The sequence below is a fragment of the Musa acuminata genome, chromosome BXJ3-3 (genome assembly GCF_036884655.1).
Source record: "Musa acuminata AAA Group cultivar baxijiao chromosome BXJ3-3, Cavendish_Baxijiao_AAA, whole genome shotgun sequence".
In the NCBI taxonomy this organism is placed as follows: Eukaryota; Viridiplantae; Streptophyta; class Magnoliopsida; order Zingiberales; family Musaceae; genus Musa; species Musa acuminata.
In genome coordinates, this window is record NC_088351.1 from 5,688,168 (window position 1) to 5,705,985 (window position 17,818).

A 17,818-nucleotide genomic window follows, 5' to 3' on the forward strand; every position below is an offset into this window, starting at 1 on the left:
GGAAATATCATTAGTGTTTCTGTCGACATGATATGATTTTGATCCATATGTGAGGAGTTATCCAAGACGAAACATGATTTCTCTAGATTCATTATTTGTACAAACACCAATATTACGAGGAATGAAACTTCTTAAGCTAGTCCCACCGATTGTTAAGTTATTATCAACTCTCTCTAATGGAGTTAAGGGTATATTTTATTTTAATATTAAATATAAGAAACGTCTCATAAAGATTGAAAATAGTTCATAATTGACCTAAGTTATCATTACGTTTTTTTTTGGAATATTCTCGTGAATATTTCTCAGGAGATATAGTTCGTAACCGATCTGAGCTACCTTTCGACTTTCAAAAATACATGAATATTCGATAAGAAAGATATTTCGTATTCGATTCGAGCTGCCCCTTGAACTTTTAAAATATTTCTATAAATATTTTACTGGGAAGATAGTTCGTAATTGACTCTACCTGTTCTTTGGATTTTAAAAAATATTTATATGAATATTTCATATGGACGACAACTCATTAAACTATTTTTATATTTTTATCTATATGGACAAGAGAGTATTGGATTATCTGGATCTTTGTATTTCTAGTGATAGTTGACTGGTTATGTCATGTATTATATATTCTTTATCAGTTATCATTAATCTGATGGTCTATATATTCCTTATGTATAGATAGAAGTTTCTAATACATGACATAACCCAACGACCAGAAATCTCAGGCTTTTCTGGTGCTTTATTCTATGGATATATGGGAACAGGTTTAGTAACCCTCTCCAGGTTTTTGGCTTAAGCAAAGCTAATAGGGTAAACTGGTTGCTTGTTTGGATTAAAGAGACCGAAGTGCTTTTCCAGCTCTGGATTCTTTTGGTTCTCGTTGAACATAGCAAAGATGTAAGTCTCTATCGGCGCTCCCGACCTTCTTGGAGTTCCTCGACCGACATGCCTTATCAGGTTTTGGTTGTATGTTTTGGCATTCTCGATCGTTGCTGCAAAGTCGCCGGCCGACGGCCAGCCGCTCTCGGACACCACAATCGCCACATTCGATCCGCCCATCTTCTCCATCGCCGCGTAGACTGCATCCACCATTGCATCGAACAGGTTCCGGTAACCAAACTGCCCGTCTTTCACTACGACTTCCGTGGACGTGAACAAGGCATAAGACGCAGAGATCTGGTTCCGGTTGTCTTTGTAGGAGAAGTAAGGATACACGTTGACCAGCAACGGGGCTCCGTTTCTCGCTAGGAACTGCACTATGGGGTTCATGTGCGTTTGCGCTGCAGAAGAGAAAGCACCAGCAGAGGGAGGGTAAGAAGTCCCGAGAACAATCGTGGCAACCGAGGTCGACACTTTGATCTGGTTCTGCAGGCCAGCGGAAGACAGAGCTTTTTGGACGTTCTGCATGGCCGGGAGGACGTACTGTGCCAAGCCGCCGGGGATGACCTCGTTGCCGACTGCTATGTAACGGAAGGAGACGCTGGGCCTGAACGCCACAACATTCTTCTGCACCCAGTTGCTTGCTGCTGAAGGGTCGGACGCCAACGATTGAAGGTTCTCATTGGGAACACCTACCACCAGTTGGATGTTGGATCCTCGTAGGGCTTGAAGGACTTCTTGGTTGGGATCATAAATCCTCATGCTTCCGATCTTGTTGGCTTTGTAAAGGTTCACTACCTCGCCGGGCTGAGGTAGGTTGTTTCCGAGCCTCCCGTAGCAGACACCGATGGCACTTACACCTGATGCAGACAAATCAATTAGTCCATCGACATATAATTATTTATGCAAGGCTATATAAAGGGCGAATTATCCCTAAAGAGAATTCCATCCTGAAGTAAATATGGGAAGTGAGAGGCAACATACTTGCAGGCACTGCCGTGAGGACTGAAACCAGTAATGCAGTGGAATATACAGACCAAATAATTCTTGGAATAGCCATGGCAATAGCTCTCTGGAGTCTGTCGTCCAGTGTGGGATGATGGTATCACACCTCGCTTATATAGAGGGTTGGCAGGACCATCGACATTCTCCACTGGCTCGCGGAAACATGTCCATGGTCATTGTTTCAGGCGCCACAACCCATCGATCCACCTTACACGGCGGTCTGCTCATCATCTTCCACACTTCTCTCATTTCGTGTAAAACCCGTCAACAATATGACACTGTCTCTGTTTCGTTTCAGAGTTGTCTTTATCATCGGCAGTAAGGTAATGTCTTTTCTTAGAATGCATTAGGCTGTATGATAGCGGCATCTCATGTTCTTTGATCGTATCCTCCGCGGGTAGCCCGACAGATACGTAAACAGTCGATTGGTTCTTAAGATGGGCTGCACCAATTGTTTGCAACACCTAAGCTTTGATGATTGAAGAATCACGGAACTAATAAAATCTTATGCTGACATCTGATGATAACTAATCGTTAGAAAATAAAAATTTTGCATTTAGTATAAAAAAATATTTTATTAATCTATATTATTGATATTTTTATTATAAAAATATGAAATTAAGTATCAACAAAATACTAATTTATGTGTCAACTAGCTTTGTTGATAAAAATTGGTTCAGGATTCAATCGCTCATTAGAAACATAATTGCATATATATCATTGATTTTGCTATGTTCACCATAAAATAGATTATGGACTATCTTGCATTAGCTTAAAAATCATTACTTGATATGTTATCCCATGCGATTGAATCTTAGATTAGAAGGTCAAAACTAGCTTTCGAATCCATCAAAGACAACTCAACTCATCTTAAGGAAATTTGGATCTACACTTCTTATTGGGTTCTAATCTTGGATATAAAAGCATGATATGCTTTTTATGATATTGATTGGGCCAATTTTGGAGAAAGAGTTATGTGCTTTTATCTTAATTTTTTTTGTTAAGTATCTAAAATATCCTTAGCCATCTATCATTTTTTTTTTCTCCTTTCCCTTATTTTTTATATGGATCAATCAATAAGGTGATGTTCGCCATAAAATAGATCACGGGCTGTCAAAACTTTTGATAACACATCTTAAGAAAATTTAGATATAAACTTCCCAATATTGGATTCTAATCTTGAATATAAAAGTAAGGTATGCATTTTATGATATTGATTGGGCCGAGAAAGACATATGTGCTTTTATCCCCTTTTTTTTTATTTTTTAATATTTTTATTAAGTATTTAAAAGTTTGTTTCAACAAACATGATGATATGTTAGAGAATATTTTTTAATTATTGTTACATAAACTTTAAGTTGAGTTGTGTTCATAAATAAGATAATTTCATTTATTACTTATTAGTTCATAAAAATAATAATCGAGACTCAAAACATGAAATGCATTAAACAGGTTATACACGTCGATTTCAGAGATGGGGAAAAGATGCTTTGGCACATTAATATAATATCCAAAGAATATATTTACTAGTTGGAAACCAATAGATAAAAAATAATATTATATAAAAATAATCTATTTAAATATTTTTAAAAACAACCTTAGCAAATACTTACAAACTTTAGACGTGATGCATACCGACTCTAACTTGGTTCTTATTTTACGAAAAATAAAATGCAAAACATTATCCTCCAACTGAATTGACACAAATGACAATAAATATTGACATTTTACACCTCCGACAAAAATTCTCATCATTTAATTTAGAAATAATGGACTCGAATTGATGGTGAAGTTTAACTTGGTCATTTCATTATTAATATTATTTTATATCGATCATATTTTTTTTAAATTTAATATATTTTATTTTTTTTTATAAAAATAAGGGAGGGAGATGAGATCTGAATTCATAATTTTATGATTTATTATTAAAATATTTATCAGTTAAATTGATTGGCACACTAAAAATGTGTCCATTGATTTTTCTTTTTTTTTTAAGAATTTATCCATTAAAATTGGCACACTACTAAAAATGTGTCCACTGATTTTTTTTTCAAAATAAAAGAATTTATCCGTTAAAACGCACGCCGATTGATGCAGTCACCACTTGCTCAGAGATCCAATCATCCGAACCGCCACGGGTTCCTCGTTCATTTTACTGCTCCCTGACCGGACCGGCGGAGCCTCCAACGACGGTTTCTTCTTGCTAACCAAATTCTTATCATAAAAGCGAGGGATCTCAGTATACTCGGTGCGGTGCTCACTCGCTCTTATCCCTCATCTCCCTCCTGTGTTCGGTCCGATCTCCGCCATCCATGGCCACTGCGAACTCCGTCCTCGTCAACGATGGCGCCAAGGGCCCGGCCCCCCCACGCCTCGCCTCCGTCTACAGTGAGGTGCAGACCAGCCGTCTCAACCACCCCCTCCCTCTCCCCTCCGTCCTCAAGGGCCCCTTCAAGCTGGTGGATGGCCCCCCGAGCTCCGCCGCCGGAAACCCAGGTCGCGCTCCCGACAGATGTCGTTGACAGATAAAAAGAGATTTAGGATTTGGGATAGAAGTTTCTTGTTTATGCTCGTGACGGTATTTGTGGCTTACATTTGTAGATGAGATCGCGAAGCTGTTTCCTAATCTGTTCGGCCAGCCATCGGCAAACCTGGTGCCGACTGGCTCAGATCCATCAGATTTGGCCGGAGGTCTGAGGATTGGGGTCGTGTTGTCTGGTGGTCAGGCTCCAGGTGGACACAATGTCATCTCTGGGATATTTGGTGAGCCATTATCTCATTCTCACTTTTAGTTATGTTTAAACCCTCGATTTAGCGCTTGTTTATTTGTTTTGCAATGTGGTAGATTATTTGCAGGAGCGGACAAACGGAAGCATCCTGTATGGTTTCAAGGGAGGTCCCGCTGGGATTATGAAGTACAAGTATGTTGAGCTGACTCCAGATTTCATCTATCCCTACAGAAACCAGGTATCTTTTTTTTAATCCAATGTTGTTTTGTACTGTCAAATTATATTCATTGAATAGGGATTTTGGATTTTAACATTGAATATTAGGTTATTGAGCCACCTGGTGGTTGAGATTTTGAGTAGCAGGAAGGGATATTAGTAGTAAATAATTAAATTGATAGCTCTACAAGCGGAGCAGGAAAGGAATAATTAACAATTGAAGTTTGTGACCAATATATTTATTCTCGTTATGTATCAAACATTTTGGAAGATTTTTTTCTCTAATAATAGGGTTACTGTCATATGTAGCAAAACAATTATTCCATGCAAGAGGTAATGAGCAGCTATACAATTATAATGCACTTTCACAAAGCAAGAGAAAAGAGTATTAAGGATATGGTTTTGGTGAAGCATCATTACTGGTCTGACTTTAGAACTTTGAAGCAACTGACAGGGGAATTTTGTTGAGGACTTCTGCAGATTTAATAGTTAATCAAGTTATTTTAGCAAAAAATGTTGTTTGATAACTTACTTTTAGACAAACCTCTTGGAAAAGTACAAGTCCATAAATTGCCTTTTTTTAAATCTAGGATTTCTTGCATCTGGTTTATGGACCTGAATTCAACTTATTGGCATGGGGACATTTGCTTCTTATTTCTTTAGACTACTTTTGCTAAGGAGTACTAAACAAGTCATATGGGTGAAACTTAAAAGTAGTTTCACAAAAGAATACTTCTAAAATGTGCTTTCTTAGATTTTTTTTCATATACTTACCCTAAGAGATTTTTGGAACATTGAACTAAACTGTTACTTGTGAATATTTAAGGTTGATTTATTTCATTGTATCATGTAACTTGATCCAGCCAATAAAGGTACCAGTTAAAACTCTCTGGCTAAAGCCACCAAATCAAATAATATTAGCGATTTGATTTGGGTTGGTTGCTTAAAAATGGTTTAGTTTGGAAAGATTTGAAGAATATGGTTTTTGGAACATTATTAAATTACTAAATGTCTGTTTTATGTTCAAATGTTATTATTCTCTTATATTACTTTGTAAATAGTTTCAAGCAAGGTTTCAAATATTGGTCAAGCAACATGTACTGACCGGAATCTGTTGATGCAACCAAAGATTGGTGTTGATGTTTTTTTTTTTAATTGCTTATTTCATTGATTCTGCGCAAAACATCAGTATATCACATAGTCTAGTGGCATCTGATCACATCTGATTAAGATTCTAATCCTCGGTTCAAAGTTTGAGTAGTATTTGGTGGACCAAATCAGAGAGCCAATTTGATGGGTTTAATTCTGGTAATTCCTCTCCCCTTTGGGAAGTGAATGAATATCCTAAATATACAAAAGTATTATATTATTTTATCGATATAATCTAGTATCATTTACCATACATGTAGAGTATTTTCTTTGCACCATGGTGTTTGTCGTAATTGGCTTAATGAACATGTAGACCATATGCCATATTTTGGCATGGAGAATATGATATCCTTGCATTCTTGGTGGCCAAGCACATAGTTAGGACTAGAACCCTAATTGCCCTTATGCATGGCACAGTAATCTTCATGGATGATAGATGTAACTTATAAATAAAAACTCTGTTCTTCAATTTATACGAATATGATCCAAGAGTTAATACTTAATAGTCTTGTGTTTTATTTGAATAGGGTGGATTTGATATGATCTGCAGTGGAAGGGACAAAATTGAAACCCCAGAACAGGTGGTTCTCTTATCTTTTTGCAAATTGTTTGTGTAAAAAATAGTTTGTCAAGTTCTTTTACTACTTTATTATGTGTGCCTATTATGATGACAGCTTCCCAATGTTGTCACTATGCCTGACATTACATTTCATGGTCTTATGAATCAGTTTAAGCAAGCTGAGGAGACAGCCATGAAACTTGATTTGGATGGACTTGTTGTTATTGGCGGTGATGACTCCAACACGAATGCATGCCTCCTTGCTGAATATTTTAGGTAGAACTTTGGAACAAATTCAGGAACCATAATACTTCAATCATTTTGACGATGTCGATGATTAGTGTCACTCTTTAATTTATTCACTTCTTACAATATTGGATGTTTAGGCAAAAGAATATGAAAACTCGGGTTATTGGATGCCCGAAAACAATTGATGGAGATTTGAAATGCAAGGAGGTTCCAGCAAGTTTTGGATTTGATACAGCCTGCAAGGTCAAATGATGCCTTTTTTGTACCTTCCGTTTCTTTCTTGTGCTGTGTTAATTCAAGTTTTTAAGGGAAGCAATATTGAAATTTTGCATTAAACATGTCAGTATTACTTTGGAAATGCACTTGTTAGTGTTTATTGTGAATAAGTGCATTTTTAATGTTTATGTTATGAAGAAATAACTCTTAGCAATTTGTTGTAGGCTTATTGCTTCCTGTTCATATTGACAGGATTTTTAGGATAAATACTGTTGCAAAGTTTTCTAGGCTTCATGATGTAGAGGTTCTTGATGCTCATTATTGCATTTTTTTTTTCAGCCAATCTTTATTCATTTTGTAAGGAAAACTTTGACATATTGGTGACATATCCTTCACTATATTTTTGTGAATAATCTGCAACATCCATTTGCTCCTTTGTGTTTATCCTTCACTATATTATCATTATTGCATTTTTTTTCAACCAATCTTGATTCATTTTGTATGGAAACTTTGATGTATTGGTGACATATAATCCTTCACTATATTTTTTTGAATGATCCCCAACATCCATCTGCTCCTTAGTGTTTATCCTTCACTATGTTTTCACTAACATTGCATCTGAAAATTTTAATTATTTGATCTGTTTTCCATCATTGGCTTGTGTCATAAACTATACGGCAGGAAGCCATAATGTTCCAACTATTTGAGATCAGCTACATGGACCTTTTCCCGCCATTCACCTCAGTTTAGGGCAATATCAATAATTTATACATAAGTCAATCTTTTTTTTATTGTTTCTGGTAAAGTTTCCATAGTATTTCCTCTGCCTCACAGCATGCCACTGATCATTATCAATGATGACCTCCTTTGGCTTGGTCCATATCATCTTATGAAAATTTTCTTTTAATTTGAGCATATGATGATCAAATAAATGTCATATGTCCCACTTCATTTTAGTTATCCTGCTTTAGTGTTGTCAACAATGTCTTGGTTGATTTTTCATTGCTATTGAATAATAGGTTTGGTATATCCAATACTATGTTACACCTAAGAACTCCTTATCCATTTATCTTAATTATTCTTTAAATTATTTTATGTCATTGTTTAAAGTTATATTTGATATATTCAGTTTTAATCTTATCCTAAGACCGTTGGTTGTTTATTCTCTATCTCCCAGTTTCACAATTAGTTCCAACCAAGTTCTTATCAAGCAAACAATATTATTAACAAATAATATACACTATGGAAATTTGCCTTGAATGTAGCTAGTAAATTATTAAGTGACCTAAATGAAAAAACAAAGACCCAAAATAGATTCTTGATCTGCAGTTGCAATTATAGAGTACCTTGTTCATTCTCCACTGAGTAATAAAACTAGTGACAACTCTACGAGTACATATCTTTTTATCACATTAATATAACTTATACATTTCTTTCCTGAAGTCCACCATGATTAATTTATTGAAACTCTTATAGAATTTTTCTTGATCAAGAAAAGCCACATGCAAGCCTTTCTTCTATATATTTTTGATTAATTGTCATAATAAATAAATATCTTCTATGTTAATCTTCCAGACCTAGTAAAAATACTTATCTCATGGTATGCAATTATGTTATTAGTGCCATTAAGCGCTTTAATTCCATGTAATTCAAAGGCGTACTCCTGGGTCTAGAAGATACTTGGAGCATTTTATATCATTTTGTCAATTGACTATTAATTTACACATCCAAACTTTAAGTTTTGCTGCTGATGACATTGTACTTTTATCATCTGACCGTTTCTATTTATCATCATTATGCAAACTTTACTGTTTATTGTGAAATATGTTAATGAGAATATGCACAACAAAGATATGAACATGTTTTACTTGCTTGACATGCTCTTAAAAGCACTCTTGTGATGCCATGCAAGTATCAAATAATCATATTTCTGGGAGCAAATATGAAAGTGCAGCCATCCTTACCAACCCTACCACTATAAGTCCTCTTTTTCATTTCAGACATGGTAACATTGCAAATTTTCTAAGAGATTCTTTCTTATATTGCAGATATATTCTGAAATGATAGGAAATGTCATGACAGATGCAAGGTCAACTGGAAAATATTATCACTGTAAGCCGATTATATTCTGAGATGTGCACTTTTGTTGTTGCATTAGTATTTTATCTAAAGTATTTGATGCATTCTCTGTAATATACCGATGGTGGAATGTAAATTTTGTGGAGACATCTGGTGGTTATTGCTTGTATGCCGCTAATTGCTAGCACAACAGGCTAAATTGGTTATTTCTTGAGAATAATTTTTGCACCATCTGTCATAAACAGGTCAAATACTTGTGCTTGTAATGTGTTTTGATAAGGTCAAATTTACTTCCAGCAAACCCACCAATTGTATCCCTGGAAAAGTTATGAAAATTTTGCCCATTTTCCCTATATGTTTGTGGAGCACAGGAAGCATTTTTTCATAATTGTTCTTACACAAACCTGGCATGATAATGCATGTCTTGGTCTAGTTTGAAATGGCCATATAGAAGTTATTCAATCCTTTCCATTACTTATGATGCCAAACTAATTTCAAATTGTTTGCTCTCAAAATTAGCTTTCAGACCTTTTAGGTTGGTATTATTTAGATGATTTGTTTGTTTTCATTTCTTAACATTCTGCTTTGTATGGTTTACCCACTAAGTCAGTAGGCATCCTGGTATGTAACACTGCATGGACCTAGCTCTTAGCCTCTTAGTTACTATAAAGATTACAGAGTATAACATTTTGCAGAAATTATTTATACTGTGTTGCTAATCTTAAATTTCTGTTGGCTCCTCATTTCTTTTCAAAACAACTTGCTTATGCAGTTGTAAGGTTAATGGGGCGTGCTGCTTCTCACATTACGCTGGAATGTGCTCTACAAACACACCCAAATATTGCTTTCATTGGTGAAGAGGTGCTTTCCTTGTTAAATTTTAGATTTTCATGTTCAGGACCTACTTGACAATCAATAACTTATATTATTGATTTTCCTTAGACAGCTTTAGGCAATATTTATTAATTATAAGGTAACTCATTTGTAGATCTTCTTGCTACATGGTTTATCATTATCTGAATTAAGCAATTCTTAACTTGTTGTATGATATTTTTTCTGATGTAAGATCAAATAGGGTTCATCGGCATCCTGTGTGGGTTGGAAAACACATTGTTAACCTTAAATAGTTCACTATTTATGGATTATTATAATGCACTTTCAGGACTTAGATTGAAATTAGTCCATCATGACGTTTTTGAGGGTTGTTTTAGACTTGAAGAAAATAGCAAACTGTTAAACAAAATTGAAGCAAACTAATAGGCATGTCTTTATGAAGCAGGGAATTTTTTATGTAGATTTTGTTGCTTATGTGTGTAATCAGTGACTCTGAAAAGGAAACTTTGCAGAAATCCTAAGCAAAATATAGGTTGTTTAACAGTGAGTGAAATCTGATGTCTGCCCTTGTGGATACACATAATAGTAGTTTACTCTTGCGAGGAGTGAAGTCAACAGTCCATAACACACTGTAGCAAATACAAGAAGAAATATAAGCACACCTTCGACTTTTATAGAACTAGAAGGTTGATGATACATTAGGGGACAGAAATTGTTTCATCTAGTGTTCTATATCTGCCTTACTATTCCTCTGTAATAATGATCTAAGCCTTAAACTAAATCTACTTTGCTGTTGAGTATCTTAAATCATTGATCTCATATTATACACTTTTCATATGGTCTGCAGTAGGAACTTCTAATGTTTTCTAGCAAGACTTTCTGTAGAAATCTTGTGCTCATGCTTGATGAGCTTAGGTGCATATAGATCAATTGAATTGTATTTTGCACCATACATTTTGTAAATCCCTGGCCATAAATTATTCAACACCATATCAAATATTTCTTCTAGTTTCTATTGCTCCATTATTTAGGTTGCTGCCAAGAAGCAAACGCTAAAAAATGTCACAGACTACATCACTGATGTAATCTGCAAGCGTGCAGAACTTGGCTACAATTATGGTGTCATACTTATTCCAGAAGGATTAATTGACTTTATTCCTGAGGTATCTATATTTAATTTTGTTATGTTTTCAAAAATCATTTAATTGAATTTCTTAAGAAATCCTTGTTCTTCATTTTTTTGTTTGCAGATCATCTTGTATTATTATTGACATGGCCTCTTTTTTAGGTTCAACAACTTATTGCAGAACTAAATGAAATTCTAGCTCATGATGTAGTTGATGAAGACGGGTTGTGGAAAAAGAAACTCCAACATCAGTCTCAGCATCTTTTTGAATTCCTTCCTCAGGCAATCAAAGAGCAATTGTTGCTAGAAAGAGATCCACATGGAAATGTACAGGTAATAGGAAGTACTTATTGTTCATTTGGAAGTTCTTTGTTGATCTTTGCTGCGGAAAAGAGTGCTAGCTTGTCCATTTGTTCATAGCCTTTTTCTGTTACCTGGTCAGGTTTCAAAAATTGAAACTGAGAAAATGCTCATCTCCATGGTTGAAACTGAGTTGGAGAAGAGGAAGTTAGAGGGTAAATATGCTGGACACTTTAAAGGACAATCCCACTTTTTTGGGTAAGGATACCTTATCAATTATTTAATTGGTCTGACTTAAGTGATTGTTCTAGGGATGACACCAAATGTCGGCTCTTGTTGATTGATAACTTGTGCCTCGGGTTATGATATGATTGCTCTTGTTGCAACCTGGTTATTGATGGTTGGGAAAATAGCCTCTTTGCATGTAAGAGAATTCATTTGATCCTTTTCAGACCTTGCATTGTTGAAAGCATTGTGTTGGGCTGCCCTTTTTGTTGATTGATAAATTGATTACCCTCACACCACTAGTTTGCAAATTTTTATGCACACATTTCAAGGCTCTGTTAGTCATGTTTTAAATTAATTTTAGTGCCAGATATTTAGTTCTTTGTACTGCTGTCTGGTTTATCTTAAGGATTTGCATTTGCATTTACATTTACAGATATGAGGGTAGATGTGGCTTGCCTACTAATTTTGATGCCACCTATTGCTATGCATTGGGTTATGCTGCAGGAGCTCTCTTGTGTTCTGGAAAGACTGGCCTCATATCCTCAGTTACCTTCATCACTTCACTCTTTTATTTCAAAGAGTTTTTCTTTTCTTATAATAGTTCCATCATGAAATGCTAGATAAATATTCACTCAGGAAACTGAATAATGTCTTTACATGTCGTATACGTACAGTATATAATATATTGCCACAATCTCTATATATTGTGTACAAGAACACACATTTTAGCAAGGATTGCTGTTTTGCCCGGACTGGTACGAAACGGGTGGCATGTACCAGTCCGAGTGCCAACCGGTACACGGACCCACCCCGGTCTGATCTGCCACATAAGACAAGTGGGAAACCCTAATTCCCACTTTTCACACGAGCATCATGGCTCGTGAGTGTCACCTTCGCCTCTGCAGGGCTCATGAGCATCGCCAATGTTGCGATTGATGCTTCTCACGTAGGCGGCTACCAGACCGGGGTGCACTTGTGGCCTCACTGCACATTGCACATCTCAGGTAAGTCTTTCTCCTCTTCCTCCTCCGTTGGTGCCTCTTCTTTCCTCTTTCTTCCTCCTTCCTCCACCGTCCCTTCCTCTTCTCCCTTTTTCTTCCTCTTCGAAACACCGGTACTTACCACCAGTGTTCCATGTGTTGGTACATTGGTACTGACTGGTATGTACTGGCCTGATGAATCTCAGAGTTGGGTCCAGTACCCAGTTTGGCAAACCCTGCATTTTAGTATAGAATTGAACTAGTATCCTATTAGTAGGATTGAGCCCTTAATCCTACCAACTTAAATAAAGAACCTGATAACTCAAATTGATTATCAGCTCTGTGGATTGTAATTTATAGCCTGCTTTAGAAAGGTCGTATTTTGAGGCTGATAAAACTCATGATGACTAAACCCATGCTCAATCTAACTTACTGGACTCCTACCTAACTGAGTTGTATCTGGTTTCACTCTACATCAAGAGCCAGCCAATGCCAAAAAAATTTGTTGATTGATTAATTATCTTGACACTAACCTTTACAGTATTCTGTATCACACTTATTTCTTAGTGTTTCTGTACTAATGTCACTTTGCTAATTTACATGCCATGTTCGTGTTAATTGAATGACCACTCACCTTTGGCCTTTGGCCTTCCTTTTACCTCAACTGCCCAACAAGCTCAACTACTTTTGCCCAATAATAGTTGCATGAAGTTGGTTACTGATTGGATTGCCATGGAGTTTGCTTGGTGCATGTCCTAGTATGAGATACAATGAGTTATCAACTATCCATTAGCTCATTCTATTCTACTGAACAAAATCTACATGTTCTTTTGTTAATCAAGAAATAATACAAGTGTCCATTTTCTAGGTTTCTTGATAGCTAATTGCTTTTCTGGCTGCTTCTTCTAGGTTGGTAACTTGAGTGCTCCTGTTAATGAATGGACTGTTGGAGGGACTGCATTGACTTCATTGATGGATGTTGAGAGGAGACATGGTATGCTATCTCTCTTTGATTCTTTCTCATTGTGAATTCATGGTCTCTATTCTGCCCATCTAGGTTTCCATTTTCCAAGTTCAGAAATTTAAAGTTTGAGTATAAGCCTTTTGTTTATTAAGCACTTTCGTCTTACATTTTATACCTTAATGAGGTACTTAGTTTAAGAAATATCTATCTCTGAGTCTCTAGTGAGATATGGTAGCGGTTGGAGCTTTGGTTGATTTGTTTGCATGATTCTTTTGTGCATATTCCAAAATTCAAAACAAGAAACTTCGCCTCAACCCAGCTTGACTCTATAATCTTTATTCAGTCGCAATGTTGTCTTTTTTCTCAATCTAAGACAATAGGAAAGCCTTTCCTTACACACCTTTTCTGTTTTCTATGGTTGTCATTTGGGCATGTCTACAACAAGAATAACAACTAGTGGTATTGTCCTAACCATTTTTGGGGTCTGCTACAATGTTCTTTTCCTACCATTGAGTTTTATATAATGCAAATCTCTAGTTCAATCCTCATCCTAAATTATTTTTTTTGAAGGAGTTAACCAGCTTAGTTGGTAAGAATAGCAAAGTCTTGGGATTAAATCCTGCCTTCATCACTTACCACTTGCAAAAACAAAAAAAAAAGCAGCTCTAATTAAACTAAGATCATTTGAAACTCTTTTTGTTGTTTTTGGTAGACTTATTAGATCTCGTTCCACCTTTCCTCGTATCGCTAAATTTAATTGACTCATACCATTTGGTCCTAGCATATATAAGTTTCATTTGAAGATGTCATACCATCTTATACAATTATATTCAATTTATCCTATTTCGAGGTGTGCAATGTTGCACAAAACCCTTGATGATCACAGAAAATCCACAATGCCTCTCTCCACATTAATCACCAAGATTTTACTATATGAAATAATATTTTCATCACCCTCCTCATTGAATGATAGATTAAAGATATCTGAACTTACTCATGACTCGTGATAACTTTTTCTGTATCCATCTGACCAATGTTGTCATTTCTTTTCTTAGAATTTCAAAAACTGTGTTGTATGTTCCTTTTTAGTTTTACTTAAAACTAAAGCTTTCATATTTTTAGTTTGTTTCCATAATCTAAGTTTAAAATTAACAACCATCTGTCTCAATGTTATCATCTCTGTTATGCTAGAATCTGATAATCTGATTGCCCTTATTCAAAAAACATTGATCTTGCAAGTTGCAACATTTCTTCTTTAATTGGAGTTATTGCAATGATCTCCAAAAACGAGAAAGCACCATTTCACTTAAGTTATTTGTTTATGTTATGCATAATGTTCTGTTAGATAATAGCTCTAAAAGTGATTTACTTTAAACTTGTGTTCTCTTTGGCCATACTTCTCTACTGGATAATTTTATTGATTAGATTGTAATTCATAACTCAAATACAGTCGTGCTGATTCTGAAATCTATGGCCTCGAAAATTTGTGTTCATGGTTCTAACTTAAATGTTTGCATGCCTTCCTGTCAATTTTATCTCATTAGTGAAAAGATGCATTTTTTTAAATACAAATTTGTTGATAATTTATTATCTTTATCTTACTTTAGATCTTTAAGGAAGTCTTTTTCTCCTTATTGATGTGAATAATATGCTCACATGAGCGAGCCTTCATACTTTGTCTTATCACATTCAAACTATATCAGTTGTCAATGTTTTAAGTGCTTTGCAGAAAGTTAAAGGGAGAAAATGAAAAAAAAAGGAAACAAGGGAAAATAAAAGAAAGATAAAAAGGGTGGGGAGAGAGAGAGATAGATTGAGAGAATTAAATGATTTTTGGCTATTGTTTCTAATTCGAATTGTTCCACTTCTTTTTTCCATTTTCCAAGGCTTAAGGAAAGAGTTCCACAAAACAGCTAAAAATGAAAGTTGATGATACTATTTCTTTTATTCTCTGATGAGATGATGTCGATTGCTCAAATGATCTGCCAAAAGTATCATTGCTTTTTAATTATGTAAGATTGCTTTGCTTCTACAGTCCCTACTTTTGCTGCCTTTTTTCTGTCTTTTATTTCCATTGTACTTTATCTTTACTCTTGTTTTTTATTTCTAGTAGTCAAGGTGGACAGCAAGAAGCTGAAATTTTTGAAAATGGGTTGCTTCATGTTTTTTTATTCTTCCAAAATCATCTTGAAAACCACTTTCTCCCACAGTGAACAAATTAATTTTCTTTTGCTCATTTTTCAGTTTGATGATTTTTGTTGGGTGGAATTCTGTGGGGTAGGATGGCGCACACACCGTCCAACCTGCTGGTTGGTGAAAATTCTTTCGACTTAGAGTGTGGTTATATAGCTAGTTGGTCGAGTAAGGTGGGGACTGATGGTTAAGTGATGCCATGCTTTACTTTTCAGAGAAAAATCAGGGTCAAGTCACGTTAAACCTTAGTATTAAGGAAACATGTGCTTTATCAAGACCCAACTTGACCTATGGTTTCAAACTTTTTCTGAATGTCACAACATGTGAAACCTGAAAGGTCACCTTAAATGAATTGGGTTGTGATCAAGACAAATGGACCTAACGGTTTCAAGATTTCCATTTATAATGGAAGGCTGAAAGTATCTTGTGTTATGCATGCTGTTGTCGGCTATACCTGTTGTCAAGTTGCAGTTGCCAGTTAACTGTTTATCAGTATTAATCAGTTACCATTGGCTAATAGTCTGATTGCACTTGATCTGCAAATTACATGGTGGTCAATGACCTATCAGTCACACCACTAGCCTTCCTGTTCTTGCTGGTGACCCAACATTCCCCAATCAAAATCAACCACAGTGATCAGGACTGATAAAGACCAACAGCTAAAGGGTCCAAAGATTATTTGCTGCTTGCTGGCAGTTTACCAAGTGTTATGGTTGAGTTACAATAGTCTATCATTGGTTGCCTTTGCAATTGCAACTATCAGCCAATGGTCTCCCTGATGGTTGAAGGATCATCTGTAATGGTCATGATCTATCGATTACAATGGATGCTCATCTGTTGACAACTTGTGGCCTATTGACGATTGACAATCTTTGGCTGACAGTCTACCTAATGCTGCTGATAAGTAATAAATATCATCGATCATCATTTGCAGAGTGCAAATTATAATTGTTCATTTGCTTGAACTGTTTATGGTCACTGCCAATCATGTATATGCTGAAAACTTAGTTAACGGCAAAAGTAAGAGAGGTTAAATAGCTTACCCTTGCAGTATACAACAAATGATCAAGTAATAAAATTACAAAACTTTAACAATTCCTGGACAATTAATTAACTCTCTAGTTGTTGAGCTATATGACCTAGAACAGGTGATACTGAAACACTTCTTCCTGAACATTATCCTAGCATTAACTTGCAGCTGTATGATTTTTTTCTGATAAGACACAAATTGCCTCCAGGTAAGTTCAAGCCAGTGATCAAGAAGGCAATGGTGGAGCTTGAAGGTAGCTCTCTCACAGATCATGAGATTAGATTACTTCTATCATTGTCCTATGTATCTGCAGTCAAATCTCTTTTTGGATGGATTTGATTTCTAATGCCATTACAATTATTACTTAGGTGCACCATTTCAAAAGTTTGCATCCATGAGAGATGTATGGGCTCTCAAGAACAGATACATCAGCCCTGGTATCATGTCTTCATTTTTTGCCAAGTCTGCTGTCATAGAGTGTAACTTATTGAACAAGCGTCCTTTTTTGTATTAAACTTCTTTGCAGGCCCCATTCAGTTTATTGGTCCAGGATCTAATGACGTCAATCACACCTTGCTTCTGGAACTTGGAGCACAGGCTTAGATAGATGTTGCCCAATATTAACCTCGAGAATGGAAAGACAAACTGAAGGTTTGTTTATGCATATGCCCATATTTTGCATTTAAATTTTAATCATTATAATCAACAATATCAGTGTTCTTGATGCCTCTAGCATTGTTGCTTGGATTTAAACTGTATCCTACTAAGTCAGATTCTGACCACCATCTTGTTAAACATTTGTAGAAAGATTAGCCCTTCAAAACATAGGTGGCTGGTATGTTTCTAACTTCAGAGTGACTCGACAAACTTTTAAGAGTGTTGCATCTGTTTGTGTAATCGTACGCTGAAAGATGTAATAATATCCAGTCCCCGAGTACTCGTTACATGTGCCTATAATTGCGAATTCTACAAGTATCGAAAAGATAAGGATTAGTCAAACTCGTTTGCAGTATCTATTGAATCTCTTACTTCCGATAGTCCTTTTAACCGCAACACATTAGTATAATTTTTTTACGTTCTGT

At 35.7% G+C, this 17,818-nt stretch overlaps 2 protein-coding genes across 4 annotated transcripts; one reads left to right on the forward strand and one right to left on the reverse strand.

Annotated features, from left to right (window-relative positions):
* Positions 1–650: 650 nt before the first annotated feature.
* On the reverse strand, positions 651–2,004 carry LOC103977627 (glucan endo-1,3-beta-glucosidase-like). The gene is made up of 2 exons (XM_009393196.2): positions 1,864–2,004; positions 651–1,739 (listed from the first exon to the last, which is right to left on the reverse strand). The coding sequence occupies exons 1-2, from the start codon at positions 1,937–1,939 to the stop codon at positions 793–795; spliced, it is 1,023 nt and encodes a 340-aa protein (XP_009391471.2). The 5' UTR covers positions 1,940–2,004; the 3' UTR covers positions 651–792.
* A 1,986-nt stretch (positions 2,005–3,990) lies between these two features.
* Positions 3,991–17,680, forward strand: LOC103977628 (pyrophosphate--fructose 6-phosphate 1-phosphotransferase subunit beta). Of its 3 annotated transcripts, XM_065143498.1 has the most exons (17): positions 3,992–4,380; positions 4,486–4,647; positions 4,730–4,851; positions 6,506–6,559; positions 6,707–6,813; positions 6,924–7,029; positions 9,051–9,114; positions 9,854–9,942; positions 10,947–11,078; positions 11,204–11,374; positions 11,484–11,599; positions 12,003–12,114; positions 13,459–13,543; positions 16,945–16,989; positions 17,105–17,173; positions 17,263–17,387; positions 17,541–17,680. In XM_065143498.1, exons 1-16 carry the CDS (start codon positions 4,197–4,199, stop codon positions 17,337–17,339), a joined length of 1,695 nt encoding a protein of 564 aa, XP_064999570.1. In that variant the 5' UTR covers positions 3,992–4,196; the 3' UTR covers positions 17,340–17,387; positions 17,541–17,680. The 3 variants fall into 3 exon arrangements, with proteins under 3 accessions (XP_064999571.1, XP_064999570.1, XP_064999569.1); XM_065143497.1 differs by having other exon boundaries at positions 17,263–17,680; XM_065143499.1 differs by lacking the exon at positions 10,947–11,078 and having other exon boundaries at positions 3,991–4,380; positions 17,263–17,680.
* The last annotated feature ends 138 nt before the right edge of the window (positions 17,681–17,818 follow it).